The sequence below is a fragment of the Dendrobates tinctorius genome, unplaced genomic scaffold, assembly GCF_039654945.1.
Source record: "Dendrobates tinctorius isolate UK_male_01 unplaced genomic scaffold, ASM3965494v1 ptg000233l, whole genome shotgun sequence".
NCBI lineage: Eukaryota > Metazoa > Chordata > Amphibia > Anura > Dendrobatidae > Dendrobates > Dendrobates tinctorius.
In genome coordinates, this window is record NW_027361900.1 from 4,325,511 (window position 1) to 4,343,022 (window position 17,512).

The window sequence follows — 17,512 nt, forward strand, 5'->3', positions numbered from 1 at the left end:
GTGACAGAAAAATGGCTTGCTTTGGTCCACCTCTTCCTGGGACTTGACCTATTTCGCCTTTTGCATCAGCTGAATGTCCAACATCAACATATGCCACTTTCTAAAACTCCCTAACTGTGCTGCCTCCCCCCCATGGCCGGGGTCACCACCTAGCGCACGACACCGTGCGAGTGCCGTTGCCCTGGACAGGTGGGTAGGCCGACTCTTGGGCGCGGGCACTGGCACAGGGTCCCTCATAGTGCAATCAAGTGTCTCTGACGGTGGTAGTGCACACCCGCCGTCAGACACACCGCTGTACTGAGGGGCCCAGTGCCAGTACCGATGCCCACGAGTGGGCCCCCCTTGCTTGGGCAGGGCCCCAGCATTTGCAATCTTTACCTCTCCCTGCTCCTCCGCTGTGTAATCTGGGCCGTCAAATCCATACCGTGCCTGACACCGTCTGAGCCTGCCTCCTGAGACATATATTTTGAATGTGTATGCTATCCATACATGTTATCCGGGGATACGGTACCCTTTCTAACCTTTGTGCAATCCCGTCAAATTCATACTGGGCCTGACACCGTCTGAGCCTGCCTCCTGAGACATATATTTTGAATGTGTACGCTATCCATACATGTTATCCGGGGATACGGTACCCTTTCTAACCTTTATGCAATCACGTGCAATCCATACTGGGCCTAACACCGTCTGAGCCTGCCTCCTGAGACATATATTTTGAATGTGTATGCTATCCATACATGTTATCCGGGGATACGGTACCCTTTCTAACCTTTGTGCAATCACGTGCAATCCATACAGGGCCTAACACCGTCTGAGCCTGCCTCCTGAGACATATATTTTGAATGTGTACGCTATCCATACATGTTATCCGGGATACGGTACCCTTTCTAACCTTTGTGCAATCACGTGCAATCCATACTGGGCCTAACACCGTCTGAGCCTGCCTCCTGAGACATATATTTTGAATGTGTACGCTATCCATACATGTTATCCGGGGATACGGTACCCTTTCTAACCTTTGTGCAATCACGTGCAATCCATACTGGGCCTAACACCGTCTGAGCCTGCCTCCTGAGACATATATTTTGAATGTGTACGCTATCCATACATGTTATCCGGGGATACGGTACCCTTTCTAACCTTTGTGCAATCACGTGCAATCCATACTGGGCCTAACACCGTCTGAGCCTGCCTCCTGAGACATATATTTTGAATGTGTACGCTATCCATACATGTTATCCGGGGATACGGTACCCTTTCTAACCTTTGTGCAATCACGTGCAATCCATACTGGGCCTAACACCGTCTGAGCCTGCCTTCTGAGACATATATTTTGAATGTGTACGCTATCCATACATGTTATCCGGGGATACGGTACCCTTTCTAACCTTTGTGCAATCACGTGCAATCCATACTGGGCCTAACACCGTCTGAGCCTGCCTCCTGAGACATATATTTTGAATGTGTATGCTATCCATACATGTTATCTGGGGATACGGTACCCTTTCTAACCTTTGTGCAATCACGTGTAATCCATACTGGGTGTGAGAACGGCTGGCGAGCTGTTAAGCAAGCTACAGCACCTGTGGTTTGCACACGTAAGTTTTTCATGTTTTCAGGAATGACGGTTAGGCCTAATTCCGGAACTGCAGTTGACCTGCACTTACTGGGAAATCATTGTTCGCGGGTAATAATTGTAATCAGTGATCCCCATCACTAACGTTGTTCAGCGGGTTATCTGCACCTGTAAGCGACAAACGCTCGCATTTTCAGTGTAGCGCACATGCAGCCATGGACATGTAAGGGCATGACACACCAGTTATTGGCCAATCTCATGTTCCAGAGCCTCACGTGTCCCTCTAGTAAGCCGGACTCGGACCGCGGGGCATGACGGAGTCTCGTTCGTTAACGGAATTAAGCTTGCAATGTGTGCATCTGTTCTGTAGCTGGCATGGTTGAGGTTTCCCAGGTGGAGTCGAATTTAACCGTAGGCTCTACTCCTGGTGGTGCCCTTCTGGACATTCCTTTAAGGTTCAGCTTTGCAACCATACTGCCCACGTAAAACAAACACTTTGCCTTCATGAACGCTGTTTGGAGGGTCATGACTCGTGGTAATAACGCCGCCCAATCAGTTAACCTGCTAGAGAGATCCTTCGTTGCTCCCAAGCATGACATCACACTCCCTAGGAGGAAGGTAATGCCACTGTGGCGACCGTACTCCTGGGGGCGACACAAGTGCACTGATGCCCAGCCACTGCTCGATGAATCTGCTGGTACATTGACCCAGACCACTACATTCCCCTCGCACGCTACACGGCCTGAATCTGACCCTGATGAACTCAGGTTGCCCTTCCCATATACAGTTCCATCTTACACGGTGACAAAGAGGAAGCTGCAGATGAAAGTGCAGGTTCGGCCCACCCGCCATCAGACACACCACCGTACTATCAGGGGCCCTGTGCCAGTGCCGTCACCAACGAGTGGGCCCCCCCTGCTTGCTCAGGATCACAGCACTTGCAAGGTTGAAATACTGTGCAGTGAGATGGAAGATGGGGACGACGAGGAGTCCAGACTAGTACAGGGATTCCCTAGCGAGGAGACTTATTTGATTGTTTTCAATGTTGGGACAGCAATTTTTGGGGAGCACGTTACTCTGGAGAATGATAGATGGGGCCCACCATACACTGGAACATTCCAAAGGTGGACATCAGACACTGGAGCAGCATTTACAGGGCCCATTATACACTAGAGCATTAGAAATGGGGCCCATTATGTTTGGAGCATTATTTGGGCCCATAAGACAGTGGAGCTTCATCCATGGGGACCAACATATACTGTAGCATTATGTGGAGCTCATCATATACTGCTTCAAACATTATATGGGACCAATGATTCTGTATGGAGAAATAGATGGGCCTCGTCATGAGATGTAAAAAGTGAAGTATTTTTCATTGTACTATACCGCTATTTCTCTGCCGTATCGGAGCATGATGAGTTGTGGTATGTGTTAAAGGGGCGCTCTTTCGCCCAGGGCACATGAAAACCTGCAGCCAGCCCTCCCCCCCCCACAACTTTAGCCAAATAACCCCCATTTTTCAGTGCGTAACTTGTATTATGAAGTTAATTAAGGTTGACAAGCTTAAGTAAGAAGAATTGATGCTTTTGGCATTCAAATGGGCACTGTAGGTGTGTTTCCTGTCCTCCTCTCACTGCCGACTTTTATTCCCCATTGACTTACATTGGGTTTCTTGCTTCGGGACGACCCCGACTTTTCCCTATAATCGGACGATCTTGCTCGACCCGACTTTTGGAAAAGTCGGGTTTCACGAAACGAAACGCGACCCTAAAAAACCAAAAGTCGCTCAACTCTATATGCATCATGTAATAATGGGGGGCAGGTCAGTGAGGGGTCAGCGACCTGTCATAAGCCAATACAGATGAATAAAACAGAGCACCACATAAAGCCCCGCCCACAGCCCCACCCACAGCCCCGCCCCAGAGCACGAGAATCTCATTAACTGAAAACTACAAATACAGATTAGACAACAGTAAACCAGAGTTGCCCTCATTTATGGTGGACCATTGGAGCTACTATGAATCCTGACCAGAAGATTAGAGAAAATAATATTGCTCCCCATTTCAGGAGAGATTGTGCAGTAATCTGAATTCCTTAGGATCGAAAACAATGTAATTGGTTGTAAGTTCTATAGAAAAGGGCTTTCAATGCCCAAAGTCATTTGAACAGTTTTGGGTGGAGGAGAATGTTGTGGTCTAGAGGGAAAATGGTGATCATGGTAATACGGCCGGACTACACCACCGATAAAGCAGCCACAGCCGGTGACTGAGAGGAATCTGTGACTTCTCTGCATTCAGTGGTTACTACTCACCTGGGTAGTCATATGTGGGAATCTCCTCTTTACACCGCTCATCACCCCTCACATATGTCTCTGTAGTATTAATATGGGTCAGATCTTCACCCTGAAACAAATATTGTAAAAGTCACCGACAGATGGAGAAGTCCCATCTATGATCAGCTCTAATCCTGCCATCTCCACCGTTCTCATTACACAAGTATAAAACAGATAATACTGGTGGATAAAACAAGACTGAGCACAAGACCTTCACAGCCGTCTACACATCATAGGGGAGATCTCCTGACACCTTCTCTCCATCTACCTGATGATCCAGAGGAGCACTGGGATCTTGTTTACAGTCCTGTGGAAGAAGAGGACGGGGACATCTCTCTGGTGTTGTCCTCTTACTGGATAGATCTGGAGGAAACACATACAGGGACTGAATTCATTCTCTACATACAGATAATTATAGGCCGTGTGTATTTAGTCCTGTCTATTACCTGGAGATGTGAGGGGCTGGGGAACCTCCATTATGACGTTCTTGTACAGATCTCTGTGTCCTTCTAAATACTCCCACTCCTCCATGGAGAAATAGACAGCGACATCCTGACACCTTATAGGAACCTGACACATACAATGATACCGTCATCCCCCGATCCCTTCATAGTGTTACTGTATAATGTCCCAGCATTCCCAGCAGTGTCACCTCTCCAGTCAGCAGCTCAATCATCTTGTAGGTGAGTTCTAGGATCTTCTGGTCATTGATGTCCTCATGGATCAGGGGGTGAGGTGGAGGCCCCGTGATTGGGCTCAGGGGTCTTCCACATCCCTCAGACACAGGGTCCTGACAGCGATCACTAGAGGTCTTCTTCACCACTGTGTAATCCTGGTTATGGAGAGACACATTAATAAATCTCACTACAGACATTTCCAGAGTCCTCACCTCTCCAGTTCTGTCCATCTGTTATTCCCATAGATAAGAATGATGTAATGTGGCGTCATCAGAATCTCTCACCTCTCCAGTGAGACGGAAGAGGATCTCTAGGGTGAGGTGTAACATCCTCTCCGCCATCTTGTCTCTGTCCATATCCATCCTTGATGGGTAAATCAGGAAAATTCTCTTCTGTAGAAGATCTTCACTGAGAGGATCCGATATTGTAGAGACCTGAATGAGAAGATGATCCGATGTAACATCATAAGAATCCTGTGTAATAATACACTTACTGGAGATAATAAGGGAAACATATGAGGAGATTTATTATCTTACAGGGTTTAGTTTTCTTCCCTGACATCTACTAATAAAACCTATATATTTAGGCCACAGACAACAAGCAGTTTCCTCCTCGGAGTCGGCAGCTGAACACGTTCCTCATAGACTCATCTTCCATAACGCTAATTCTCGTCTCATTACCGACACTGGAATCGGCATTAGCAATACTGCAGGAGATATTCATTACACGCGACATGAGAAATAACTCCTTCATGATGAGGACGACATCTTCATCTTCTACTGCGGCTCTAGAGACAGATGTGGCCAGAGTCGGTCACTGCCTCCATCCCCACCGGCCGTCTATATGAAGGTTTCCCGTCTTCCCCGCACTGGAATCTTCTCTCCCGTTAGATCTCAGCTCTGAGTCACACACAGAAGTTTGAGGCTTTTCTGGAAGAACAGGACAGGAGAGATCTGAGGCCGATGTCTCCATGTACAGGGTTTCCCCTCGGGATAAGAGGCTTTTCTATCCCTTTCCCCCAATTAGAGGGGACACCTGTGGATATCGGGGTCTTTACCGGCTGCAGTCCTGGGGGGGATTTACTCGGTAACGTGGACGTTGGACAAACGTCACCATCAATTCCCATCAGAGTGAAGGAACATCGCTCCTCTATTCAGCTCTATGGATCCAGGATGAAATCCACTGCGGCCCCTGCAAGAAAAGAGCGAAGTCTGGTGAGACCCCCGAGGCCGGAGATTTCTACAGCTGCTCTGTGCGCACAGGACCTGTGATGAGGTCACAGGAGGGGCGGAGTCAGGGGTCACATGATCAGGGGCCTCAGTGTGGGCAGGACTCTGCTGTGCTGGTTGTCATGGTGCTGGATGAGGGGAAGTTTATGTGTGGGGTCAGGAGGGGTTTACAGGGTGGATGTAGCAGAGCCGCGTGTGTACGAGGTGTACGGAGCGGAGCTGTGTGTGTACGAGGTGTACGGAGCGGAGCCGCGTGTGTACGAGGTGTACGGAGCGGAGCCATGTGTGTACGAGGTGTACGGAGCGGAGCCGTGTGTGTACGAGGTGTACGGAGCGGAGCCGTGTGTGTACGAGGTGAATGGAGCAGAGTCGTGTGTGTACGAGGTGTACGGAGCGGAGCCGTGTGTGTACGAGGTGTACAGAGCGGAGCTGTGTGTGTACGAGGTGTACGGAGCGGAGCCGTGTGTGTACGAGGTGTACGGAGCGGAGCCGTGTGTGTACGAGGTGAATGGAGCGGAGTCGTGTGTGTACGAGGTGTACGGAGCGGAGCCGTGTGTGTACGAGGTGTACGGAGCGGAGCCGTGTGTGTACGAGGTGTACGGAGCGGAGCCATGTGTGTACGAGGTGTACAGAGCGGAGCCGTGTGTGTACGAGGTGAATGGAGCGGAGCCGTGTGTGTACGAGGTGTACGGAGCAGAGCCGTGTGTGTATGAGGTGTACGGAGCGGAGCCGTGTGTGTACGAGGTGTACGGAGCGGAGCCGTGTGTGTACGAGGTGTACGGAGCGGAGCAGTGTGTGTACGAGGTGTACGGAGCGGAGCCGTGTGTGTACGGAGCGGAGCCGTGTGTGTACGAGGTGTACAGAGCGGAGCCGTGTGTGTACGAGGTGAATGGAGCGGAGCCGTGTGTGTACGAGGTGTACGGAGCAGAGCCGTGTGTGTACGAGGTGTATGGAGCGGAGCCGTGTGTGTACGAGGTGTACGGAGCGGAGCCGTGTGTGTACGAGGTGTACGGAGCGGAGCCGTGTGTGTACGAGGTGTACAGAGCGGAGCTGTGTGTGTACGAGGTGTACGGAGCGGAGCCGTGTGTGTACGAGGTGTACGGAGCGGAGCCGTGTGTGTACGAGGTGTACGGAGCGGAGCCGTGTGTGTACGAGGTGTACGGAGCGGAGCCGTGTGTGTACGAGGTGTACGGAGCGGAGCCGTGTGTGTACGAGGTGTACGGAGCGGAGCCGTGTGTGTACGAGGTGAATGGAGCGGAGTCGTGTGTGTACGAGGTGTACGGAGCGGAGCCGTGTGTGTACGAGGTGTACGGAGCGGAGCCGTGTGTGTACGAGGTGTACGGAGCGGAGCCGTGTGTGTACGAGGTGTACAGAGCGGAGCCGTGTGTGTACGAGGTGTACAGAGCGGAGCCGTGTGTGTACGAGGTGTACAGAGCGGAGCCGTGTGTGTACGAGGTGAATGGAGCGGAGCCGTGTGTGTACGAGGTGTACGGAGCGGAGCCGTGTGTGTATGAGGTGTACGGAGCGGAGCCGTGTGTGTACGAGGTGTACGGAGCGGAGCCGTGTGTGTACGAGGTGTACGGAGCGGAGCCGTGTGTGTACGGAGGGGACCACTCTGTGTACTCTGTATTCCCCTATCTTCAGTCACAGACCCCTCTGTGAACGCTGTATACACCTGTATTCCCTCAGCTTCTGTCACAGACTCCCATGTACGCGGTATACACCCGTATACCCACAGCTTCAGTCGCAGACCCCTCTGTGTACACTGTATATGTGGCGCCCCTGGGGCTCGGTCGCCACAGAGGTACTGCATCTTCTCCTAAGGTGTAGTGCCCCACCACCTAGGTAAGTTGGGAACTCCTTTCCACGCTCCAACACCTGAACCCACACACAGGATAGTTCAGCAATGGACCAGATTGCAGCTCCACGCTTAGAGTATAGCAGAGCACCTTTCGTGGGTCCTTGCTTTGTAACACGAGATGTGCTGGGAGGTGGGTGGAGTTGAGATACATAAAAGGTTGGGAAGGTTTAGAATGACAGGTCAGTCTGACGGGAGGTCAGGCGGGAGAAGGACAGTCAGTCAGGAGAGACTGAGGATGGGTCCGAGAGAGAGAGAGGAAGGAGTTCTGCAGCTGCCTCAGTGATCTGAGCCAGCTGACACAGGAAGGGAACAGAAGGAGAAGACATAGAACTGCAACCTAAGCTTCCATAAGAGAGAGAAGGAACAGCACGGAACGAAGGAGTAGGAGAACAGAGAGGAGTTGTGGGTTGGAAGAGGAACCCTGCCTATAGGTTCTCAGCGCAAGGCCGGGGCCCGGTCCCCGAGGTTGTATGGACACTTATGTTTCTGCAGAAGACACCGGTAGAGTAGTTGGCTGTAAATGCACTACTCCCATCCAAGACTTAGGGCACAAAAGCAACACGGATAGAGAGCCGGGACTCAGGATAAAGGGAGTCCCCGAGAGAGGCTACAGCTGTCTGCCGTACGAGGAGAGCTGTTAGGAACATCTGACAGGAGGAACTTCAGAGTACCACGGTACTGGAGCTCTTCACACTAAAAGGCACAATAGAGGAGTCATTCAGGAGAGGTACAAGTTGGCGGGGTGTTGGAGAGGAGAATCCTGACTTGCCCGGGAGGTTGATTGAGTCTCTACCCCGGAGGACACGGCACAGAGGCAGGCGCCAGTGTGTACCACGAACTGTGAGTAAAGCTTTGGAACTACAAGCCCTGGTGTCTTCCATTCCTTTGTGCGCCAACACCTTCAGCACTGCTACATCTTGGTACCAACATTCCTCACACCGCCTGCGCCTATACACTGCCCTGGGGTTACATCTTCACCTGTGGGGAGCTACACCATCTATGCTGCAACACACCATCAGCCCCAGAGGATCTGCATGCAGCGTTGGCTTTAACATCTTGCTTGCCAAACACCACAGGTGGCGTCACGAACTATTCCACTTCATTAACAACACACCACCATTGATTTGGGCGCCCAGGGCCACAGACCGGGTCACCGCCGCTGTGACACATCCCGCTGACACCGGTACCGAGTACCCCACAGCCATGGGATGGGGCGACCCATATACACCTGTATACCCACATGTGCTGCTGGGAAAACACGGACATAAGAGCAGCACCGTATGTCAAATAGGGGACACGTGGCATCTGTGAAAACCATGACAGGTCGTGTGAAGGGGCCGTACAGTCACATAATAGAAAACATTAGCAGAATTGCCGTCATTTTCTAAATCCTACCTCACAAACAGCAGAATAAAAAGTGATTAAAAACAAGTCCTACATGTTCCCCAAACTACTAATGTTATAATAATAGTAATAAAGTCCTTTCTTTTATGTGCATGTATATATATACAGTGGGGCAAAAAAGTATTTAGTCAGTCAGCAATAGTGCAAGTTCCACCACTTAAAAAGATGAGAGGCGTCTGTAATTTACATCATAGGTAGACCTCAACTATGGGAGACAAACTGAGAAAAAAAAATCAAGAAAATCACATTGTCTGTTTTTTTTTTTCATTTTATTTGCATATTATGGTGGAAAATAAGTATTTGGTCAGAAACAAGCAATCAAGATTTCTGGCTCTCACAGACCTGTAACTTCTTCTTTAAGAGTCTCCTCTTTCCTCCACTCATTACCTGTAGTAATGGCACCTGTTTAAACTTGTTATCAGTATAAAAAGACACCTGTGCACACCCTCAAACAGTCTGACTCCAAACTCCACTATGGTGAAGACCAAAGAGCTGTCAAAGGACACCAGAAACAAAATTGTAGCCCTGCACCAGGCTGGGAAGACTGAATCTGCAATAGCCAACCAGCTTGGAGTGAAGAAATCAACTGTGGGAGCAATAATTAGAAAATGGAAGACATACAAGACCACTGATAATCTCCCTCGATCTGGTGCTCCACGCAAAATCCCACCCCGTGGGGTCAGAATGATCACAAGAACGGTGAGCAAAAATCCCAGAACCACGCGGGGGGACCTAGTGAATGAACTGCAGAGAGCTGGGACCAATGTAACAAGGCCTACCATAAGTAACACACTACGCCACCATGGACTCAGATCCTGCAGTGCCAGACGTGTCCCACTGCTTAAGCCTGTACATGTCCGGGCCCGTCTGAAGTTTGCTAGAGAGCATTTGGATGATCCAGAGGAGTTTTGGGAGAATGTCCTATGGTCTGATGAAACCAAACTGGAACTGTTTGGTAGAAACACAACTTGTCGTGTTTGGAGGAAAAAGAATACTGAGTTGCATCCATCAAACACCATACCTACTGTAAAGCATGGTGGTGGAAACATCATGCTTTGGGGCTGTTTCTCTGCAAAAGGGGCCAGGACGACTGATCCGGGTACATGAAAGAATGAATGGGGCCATGTATCGTGAGATTTTGAGTGCAAACCTCCTTCCATCAGCAAGGGCATTGAATAAGAAACGTGGCTGGGTCTTTCAACATGACAATGATCCAAAGCACACCGCCAGGGCAACGAAGGAGTGGCTTCGTAAGAAGCATTTCAAGGTCCTGGAGTGGCCTAGCCAGTCTCCAGATCTCAACCCTATAGAAAACCTTTGGAGGGAGTTGAAAGTCCGTGTTGCCAAGCGAAAAGCCAAAAACATCACTGCTCTAGAGGAGATCTGCATGGAGGAATGGGCCAACATACCAACAACAGTGTGTGGCAACCTTGTGAAGACTTACAGAAAACGTTTGACCTCTGTCATTGCCAACAAAGGATATATCACAAAGTATTGAGATGAAATTTTGTTTCTGACCAAATACTTATTTTCCACCATAATATGCAAATAAAATGAAAAAAAAAACAGACAATGTGATTTTCTGGATTTTTTTTTCTCAGTTTGTCTCCCATAGTTGAGGTCTACCTATGATGTAAATTACAGACGCCTCTCATCTTTTTAAGTGGTGGAACTTGCACTATTGCTGACTGACTAAATACTTTTTTGCCCCACTGTATATATATATGCATACGTGTATGTGTGTGAGTATATATATATACTGTACAGTATATACATGATTGCATATATGCCATTATTATGCCTAGACACTCTTTTCAGCTGATGTAATACTTGGCTGTAATGCTTAGGTTGCTATCCTTATCTAACGTACAAAAATAAAATGTCATACCTTTACTTCTCTGGTAAGGTAGATAAGAATTGTTTACAGCTAAGCATATTCCAATGTATGTACTATATTTGAAAATGTAGTATTTTGAACACCCTATTCTTTTCTTATTTAAACTCTAAGAATCTGTATGGAGTCAGACAGATGACTGCCCACAGCTGGTGTGGTTGTCAATCTTTCTCCATGCCGGCATGACAAATAAAGGATCTTACTTATTCAGGTCTGGACGATTTCTAATTGGAAGACTAAAACCACTGACATTTAGTGCGTTGGCCGAGAAATCCAACACCTTTCCCTCACCGGTGAGTACTGTAAACCGTGCACGGGGGAGTAAGTCCTCCGCCTTGACAGTAGGCGTCAACAGGGGCATTATCAGTTATCCCGGTCTGAGGGAAAGTGACGGATTTCGTATAGTCTAAGGATCTCTGGGAATCGTCTGTATCTGAATACAGGTAAGAACATTTACTAGTTTTCATTATATTCGGTAACCTTGTTAATCCAGTATGAATGTTATTCTAGGAATTGATTGGGGACTGTGATTGTGGACTTTTCCAATTGGGGTTTGTGATTGGCTCCTGTAAGTTGGAAGTTGTTTACATGCAATTGGAGTTATAATAACTCCTGTAAGTTGCGAAGCTCCATAGGAATGGGGTTTGTTCTTGTAAAAAATTCTGTAGAATGGGTACAAAGCCAGTGTGAGAAGGCAACTGTGTGTGCACGTTAAATTGATCTAGATGGGAGAATCGAGGGAGATTCTCGTCGGATTAAGGAATCCGCTGGATTAACCTAAAATAGAACCCAGTATAAGATGAATTTTTGCCGGTATTCTGTTTTGTCTTCTGTACTTTGTTGAATGTTGTTTCCTGGTAAGTGTGCTGTTTTGTCTGTCTTTTAAAATTATATAGAACTAAAACGCCATAACTATATGTTTTATGTTACACATGAGACTCCTTGAATGTTATCTTGAGTGAATGTATAAGGATTGGAATATAAAATCCTGACTGTATAGGGGAGTCCAGTAGGCGTGGTTAACAGTCACCTGTGGACTGGAGACAAATCATAGGTTATTATAGTGATATAAATCACCTAGGTACACGCCACCTGATCCCCATAGAGAATATTCTATGTTGTATTGTTATATGTTTTTCTTTTAATAACACAGAGTGACTGAACCCTCCTCGTTTCACTGAGGAGAGTCTGCGCCGGTGGTGCTCTGAATACCTGATATTAAGAACGGGAACGTCTCTGGATATAAAGAGGCAGTGTCATTGGACTTTATCTCAGCAGTTCAGGTTGTAAGAGTATGAGGGAACTTTACTCTCTTGTCTTATATGTCTCTGTGTATGTGTGTATGTCCAGTCCCTAACTGTGAAAATTGTTGTGTGTTTGTACTGTAAAGGGGGTTTTACACATAGCGATATCGCTAGCGATATCGCTATAACATCACCGATTTTGTGACGTTATAGCGATATCGCTAGCGATATTGCTATGTATGATACTTACCTCCGACCGGCTCCCCCGCTGTCCATCGCTGATCGCGCGAGAATGTCTGGCTCCATTTCTCGTTGTCAGCTTCCTGCTGGGGCTTCCTGCTGGTGCCGATGAGCGACGCGTGGAGGTGGGCGGGAGGACGTCAGGATCGCTGTGTGTGAAAGGTAAGTATCGTCCGCTGCGTCGCTGCTGCATCGCTGGTGAGGTCTACCTGTGTGACAGCTCACTAGCGATCATTTAGCGATGCACCAGCGATCCTGACCTGGTCGGATCGCTGGTCAGATCGCTGGTACATCGCTAAATGTAAAGGGCCTTTGCACTAGTCAGAAGTCCTTGTGAGCATATGTATCTTTGTGATATCAGTAGCCATAGTCCTTGGGGCACTTTGTTATTATTACACTGTGTTGTCACACTCGCCCCTTACAGGCCTTCATCGGATGGCGGTGGCACGATATAGAGATACAAGCTGGTGAATACCTAGGACATAGTGTAATCAGTGAGGATTATTTAGATCCTGGATATTAGTAGCAGTAATTGTATTGTTGCTACTGGTTTATTATCTTCTTGTTGACTTATGAATTTCACTGATATTTGTTAGATTTCATACAAGTGGGTAGAAATCCATTGTGCTCCAGGGTTTATATTGTGTATAGTCCTCATCTTGTTTGTCTTTTGTATTTAAGAATTTCATGTAACATCCTTATGGGACTTTGTCCCATAGCTATATTTTAAGGTCTTGTCCTCATTGTAAAGGTACTGTCACACTTAGCGATGCACCAGCGATCCCGACCAGCGATATGACGCGGTCAGGATCGCTGGTGCATCGCTAAGTGGTTGCTAGTGAGCTGCCACACAGGCAGATCTCACCAGCAACATCGCAGGGGTCGGGGGTCGTTACTTACCTGTCAGACGAGGCGATCCTGATGTCCTCCCGCCCGCGTCCACGCGTTGCTCGTCGGCGCCAGCAGGAAGCCCAGCAGGAAGCTGACGACGAGAAACGGTCCAGGATGTTCTCGCGCGATCAGCGATAACCAGCGGGGGAGCGGTCGGAGGTAAGTATCAGACAGTGATATCGCTAGCAATATCGCTATAACGTCATAAAAACCAGTCACATTATAGCGATATTGCTAGCGATATCGCTTAGTGTGACAGGCCCTTAAGGCAGAATTGTTATTGACCATTTCATCTGATGGCTGGAAAGTTATTAAGACTGTACCAAGAGGGTATCCCTGGAATGAGACCGGATATGGTCCTTTCTCATCAGGTACCCAGAGAGAACAGTCTTCAGATCAGATGTGCAATGTGTCCTTATTGGTAACTTATAGGCCCAACTCTTACATATTATAACAAATAGAGAGTAAACATTCTATATCCCTGACAATGTCTTTTTAGTCTTGAAAAACTAGGAGACGGCACCACCCAGAGCAAACAGTCCTGAGGTGGGAGATAAGCTGTGAGCCTGAGGATTGTTGTGGAATGTGGTTGTGGTTTTGAGATAAGAAGGGGCCACTAGAAGAGCTGAGTGTGTCCCCTGACAGATGGGTTGTATTTGATGGTAAACTACTTTGATAAAATGTGAAAATTTGGTACAAGAAATGTGTAATGAGAGGAAATATTTAATTTGGCTAAAGTAGAAATACATTTATAAAACACTGTATTTCCAGATGTAACCGTCCTTGTGGGAAGCCATGAGGTCACTTCTCTTGTTGATTCAGCAGCAGCACTAGAACCTTAGTACATCCAGAAGAGATACCGACTATTGGACTGTCTGCTGCCTGCATAGTGGTAAAAGGAGCAAGTGGTAAGCCACAGAGGACCATTGTCTACGCAGGCTCGGACTGGCCCACCGGAGAACCGGAGGATTCTCCGGTGGGCCCAGGCACTGACACCTGCTGGCTTACTGGCCAGCAAATGCCTAGGGCCCCACTGCTCCAAGGGCCCCCACTGCTCGAGGGCCCCCAAGTCAGTGGGTATAGGGCCCCTGAGTCAAGGGGGCCCACCCTGTGCCAGCTAGCAGCAGCAGGAGACAAGTTCCTGTCCCCGCTGCTAAAACGAAATGAATATTCACGCTTCTCCATGCCCCTATGGGCGTGGAGAGGCGTGAATACCATTCCTCTTTAATAGTGGGCAGCCCATCCCCAGCACCGCACCACACACACTGCACCGCATCACTCTCACACACAGCACCACACACACTGCACCGTATCACTCTCACACACAGCACCACATACACTGCACCGTATCACTCTCACACACAGCACCACATACACTGCACCGTATCACTCTCACACACAGCACCACACACACTGCACCGTATCACTCTCACACACAGCACCACACACACTGCACCGTATCACTCTCACACACAGCACCACATACACTGCACCGTATCACTCTCACACACAGCACCACACACACTGCACCGTATCACTCTCACACACAGCACCACACACACTGCACCGTATCACTCTCACACACAGCACCACACACACTGCACCGTATCACTCTCACACACAGCACCACATACACAGCACCGTATCACTCTCACACACAGCACCACATACACTGCACCGTATCACTCTCACACACAGCACCACATACACAGCACCGTATCACTCTCACACACAGCACCACACACACTGCACCGTATCACTCTCACACACAGCACCACACACACTGCACCGTATCACTCTCACACACAGCACCACATACACTGCACCGTATCACTCTCACACACAGCACCACATACACTGCACCGTATCACTCTCACACACAGCACCACATACACTGCACCGTATCACTCTCACACACAGCACCACATACACAGCACCGTATCACTCTCACACACAGCACCACACACACAGCACCGTATCACTCTCACACACAGCACCACACACACAGCACCGTATCACTCTCACACACAGCACCACATACACTGCACCGTATCACTCTCACACACAGCACCACATACACTGCACCGTATCACTCTCACACACAGCACCACATACACTGCACCGTATCACTCTCACACACAGCACCACATACACTGCACCGTATCACTCTCACACACAGCACCACATACACTGCACCGTATCACTCTCACACACAGCACCACACACACTGCACCGTATCACTCTCACACACAGCACCACACACACTGCACCGTATCACTCTCACACACAGCACCACACACACTGCACCGTATCACTCTCACACACAGCACCACATACACAGCACCGTATCACTCTCACACACAGCACCACATACACTGCACCGTATCACTCTCACACACAGCACCACATACACAGCACCGTATCACTCTCACACACAGCACCACACACACTGCACCGTATCACTCTCACACACAGCACCACACACACTGCACCGTATCACTCTCACACACAGCACCACATACACTGCACCGTATCACTCTCACACACAGCACCACATACACTGCACCGTATCACTCTCACACACAGCACCACATACACTGCACCGTATCACTCTCACACACAGCACCACATACACAGCACCGTATCACTCTCACACACAGCACCACACACACTGCACCGTATCACTCTCACACACAGCACCACACACACAGCACCGTATCACTCTCACACACAGCACCACATACACTGCACCGTATCACTCTCACACACAGCACCACATACACTGCACCGTATCACTCTCACACACAGCACCACATACACTGCACCGTATCACTCTCACACACAGCACCACATACACAGCACCGTATCACTCTCACACACAGCACCACACACACTGCACCGTATCACTCTCACACACAGCACCACACACACTGCACCGTATCACTCTCACACACAGCACCACATACACTGCACCGTATCACTCTCACACACAGCACCACACACACTGCACCGTATCACTCTCACACACAGCACCACACACACTGCACCGTATCACTCTCACACACAGCACCACACACACTGCACCGTATCACTCTCACACACAGCACCACACACACAGCACCGTATCACTCTCACACACAGCACCACACACACAGCACCGTATCACTCTCACACACAGCACCACACACACAGCACCGTATCACTCTCACACACAGCACCACACACACTGCACCGTATCACTCTCACACACAGCACCACACACACAGCACCGTATCACTCTCACACACAGCACCACACACACTGCACCGTATCACTCTCACACACAGCACCACACACACAGCACCGTATCACTCTCACACACAGCACCACACACACAGCACCGTATCACTCTCACACACAGCACCACACACACAGCACCGTATCACTCTCACACACAGCACCACACACACAGCACCATATCACTCTCACACACAGCACCACACACAGCACCGTATCACTCTCACACACCGCACCACACACACAGCACCGTATCACTCTCACACACAGCACCACATACACTGCACCGCATCACTCTCACACACAGCACCACACACACATCACCGTATCACTCTCACACACAGCACCACATACACTGCACCGTATCACTCTCACACACAGCACCACACACACTGCACCGTATCACTCTCACACACAGCACCACACACACACGCAGGCACACAGCACATCACACCTCCCCGCAGCCGCAGCACTTCCCGGCTTCCTGCTTTCTGGGCGTTTCCTGTCTGTGACAGCCCAGCGGGATGACATCATCATCCAGCGTTCTGTATCAGAGGGAAAGCTGCCAGAGAGAAAGAGGCTTCCGGGATGTGCTGCTGCTGCGGGGAGGTGAGTTGTGCTGTGTGCCTGTGTGTGTATGTGGTGCTGTGTGTGTGAGAGTGATGCGGTGCTGTGTGTGTGTGTGTGATGGGTTGCTATGTGAGTGAGTGTTTCGGACCGGTGCTGTGTGTATGTGTGTGTGTGTGAGGGGTGGTGGGAGGCAATGATGGAGGTGATGGGCAATGATATTGGTGGGGGAAGCAATGATGGAGGTGATGGTCAATGATGGCAGTGGGGGAGACAATGATGGAGGTGATGGGCAATGATGGCAGTGGGGGAGACAATTAT

General features: G+C 49.3%; 1 protein-coding gene across 1 annotated transcript in view; it reads right to left on the bottom strand.

The window, feature by feature from the left end:
* The window catches only part of LOC141060280 (uncharacterized), a 35,060-nt gene that overhangs the window by 12,603 nt on the left and 4,945 nt on the right, over positions 1-17,512 (bottom strand). The window contains exon 3 of the mRNA XM_073556498.1: positions 3,888-3,978. Within this exon, the coding sequence (XP_073412599.1) occupies positions 3,888-3,978 (91 nt within the window). The remainder of the gene's footprint in view (positions 1-3,887; positions 3,979-17,512) is intronic.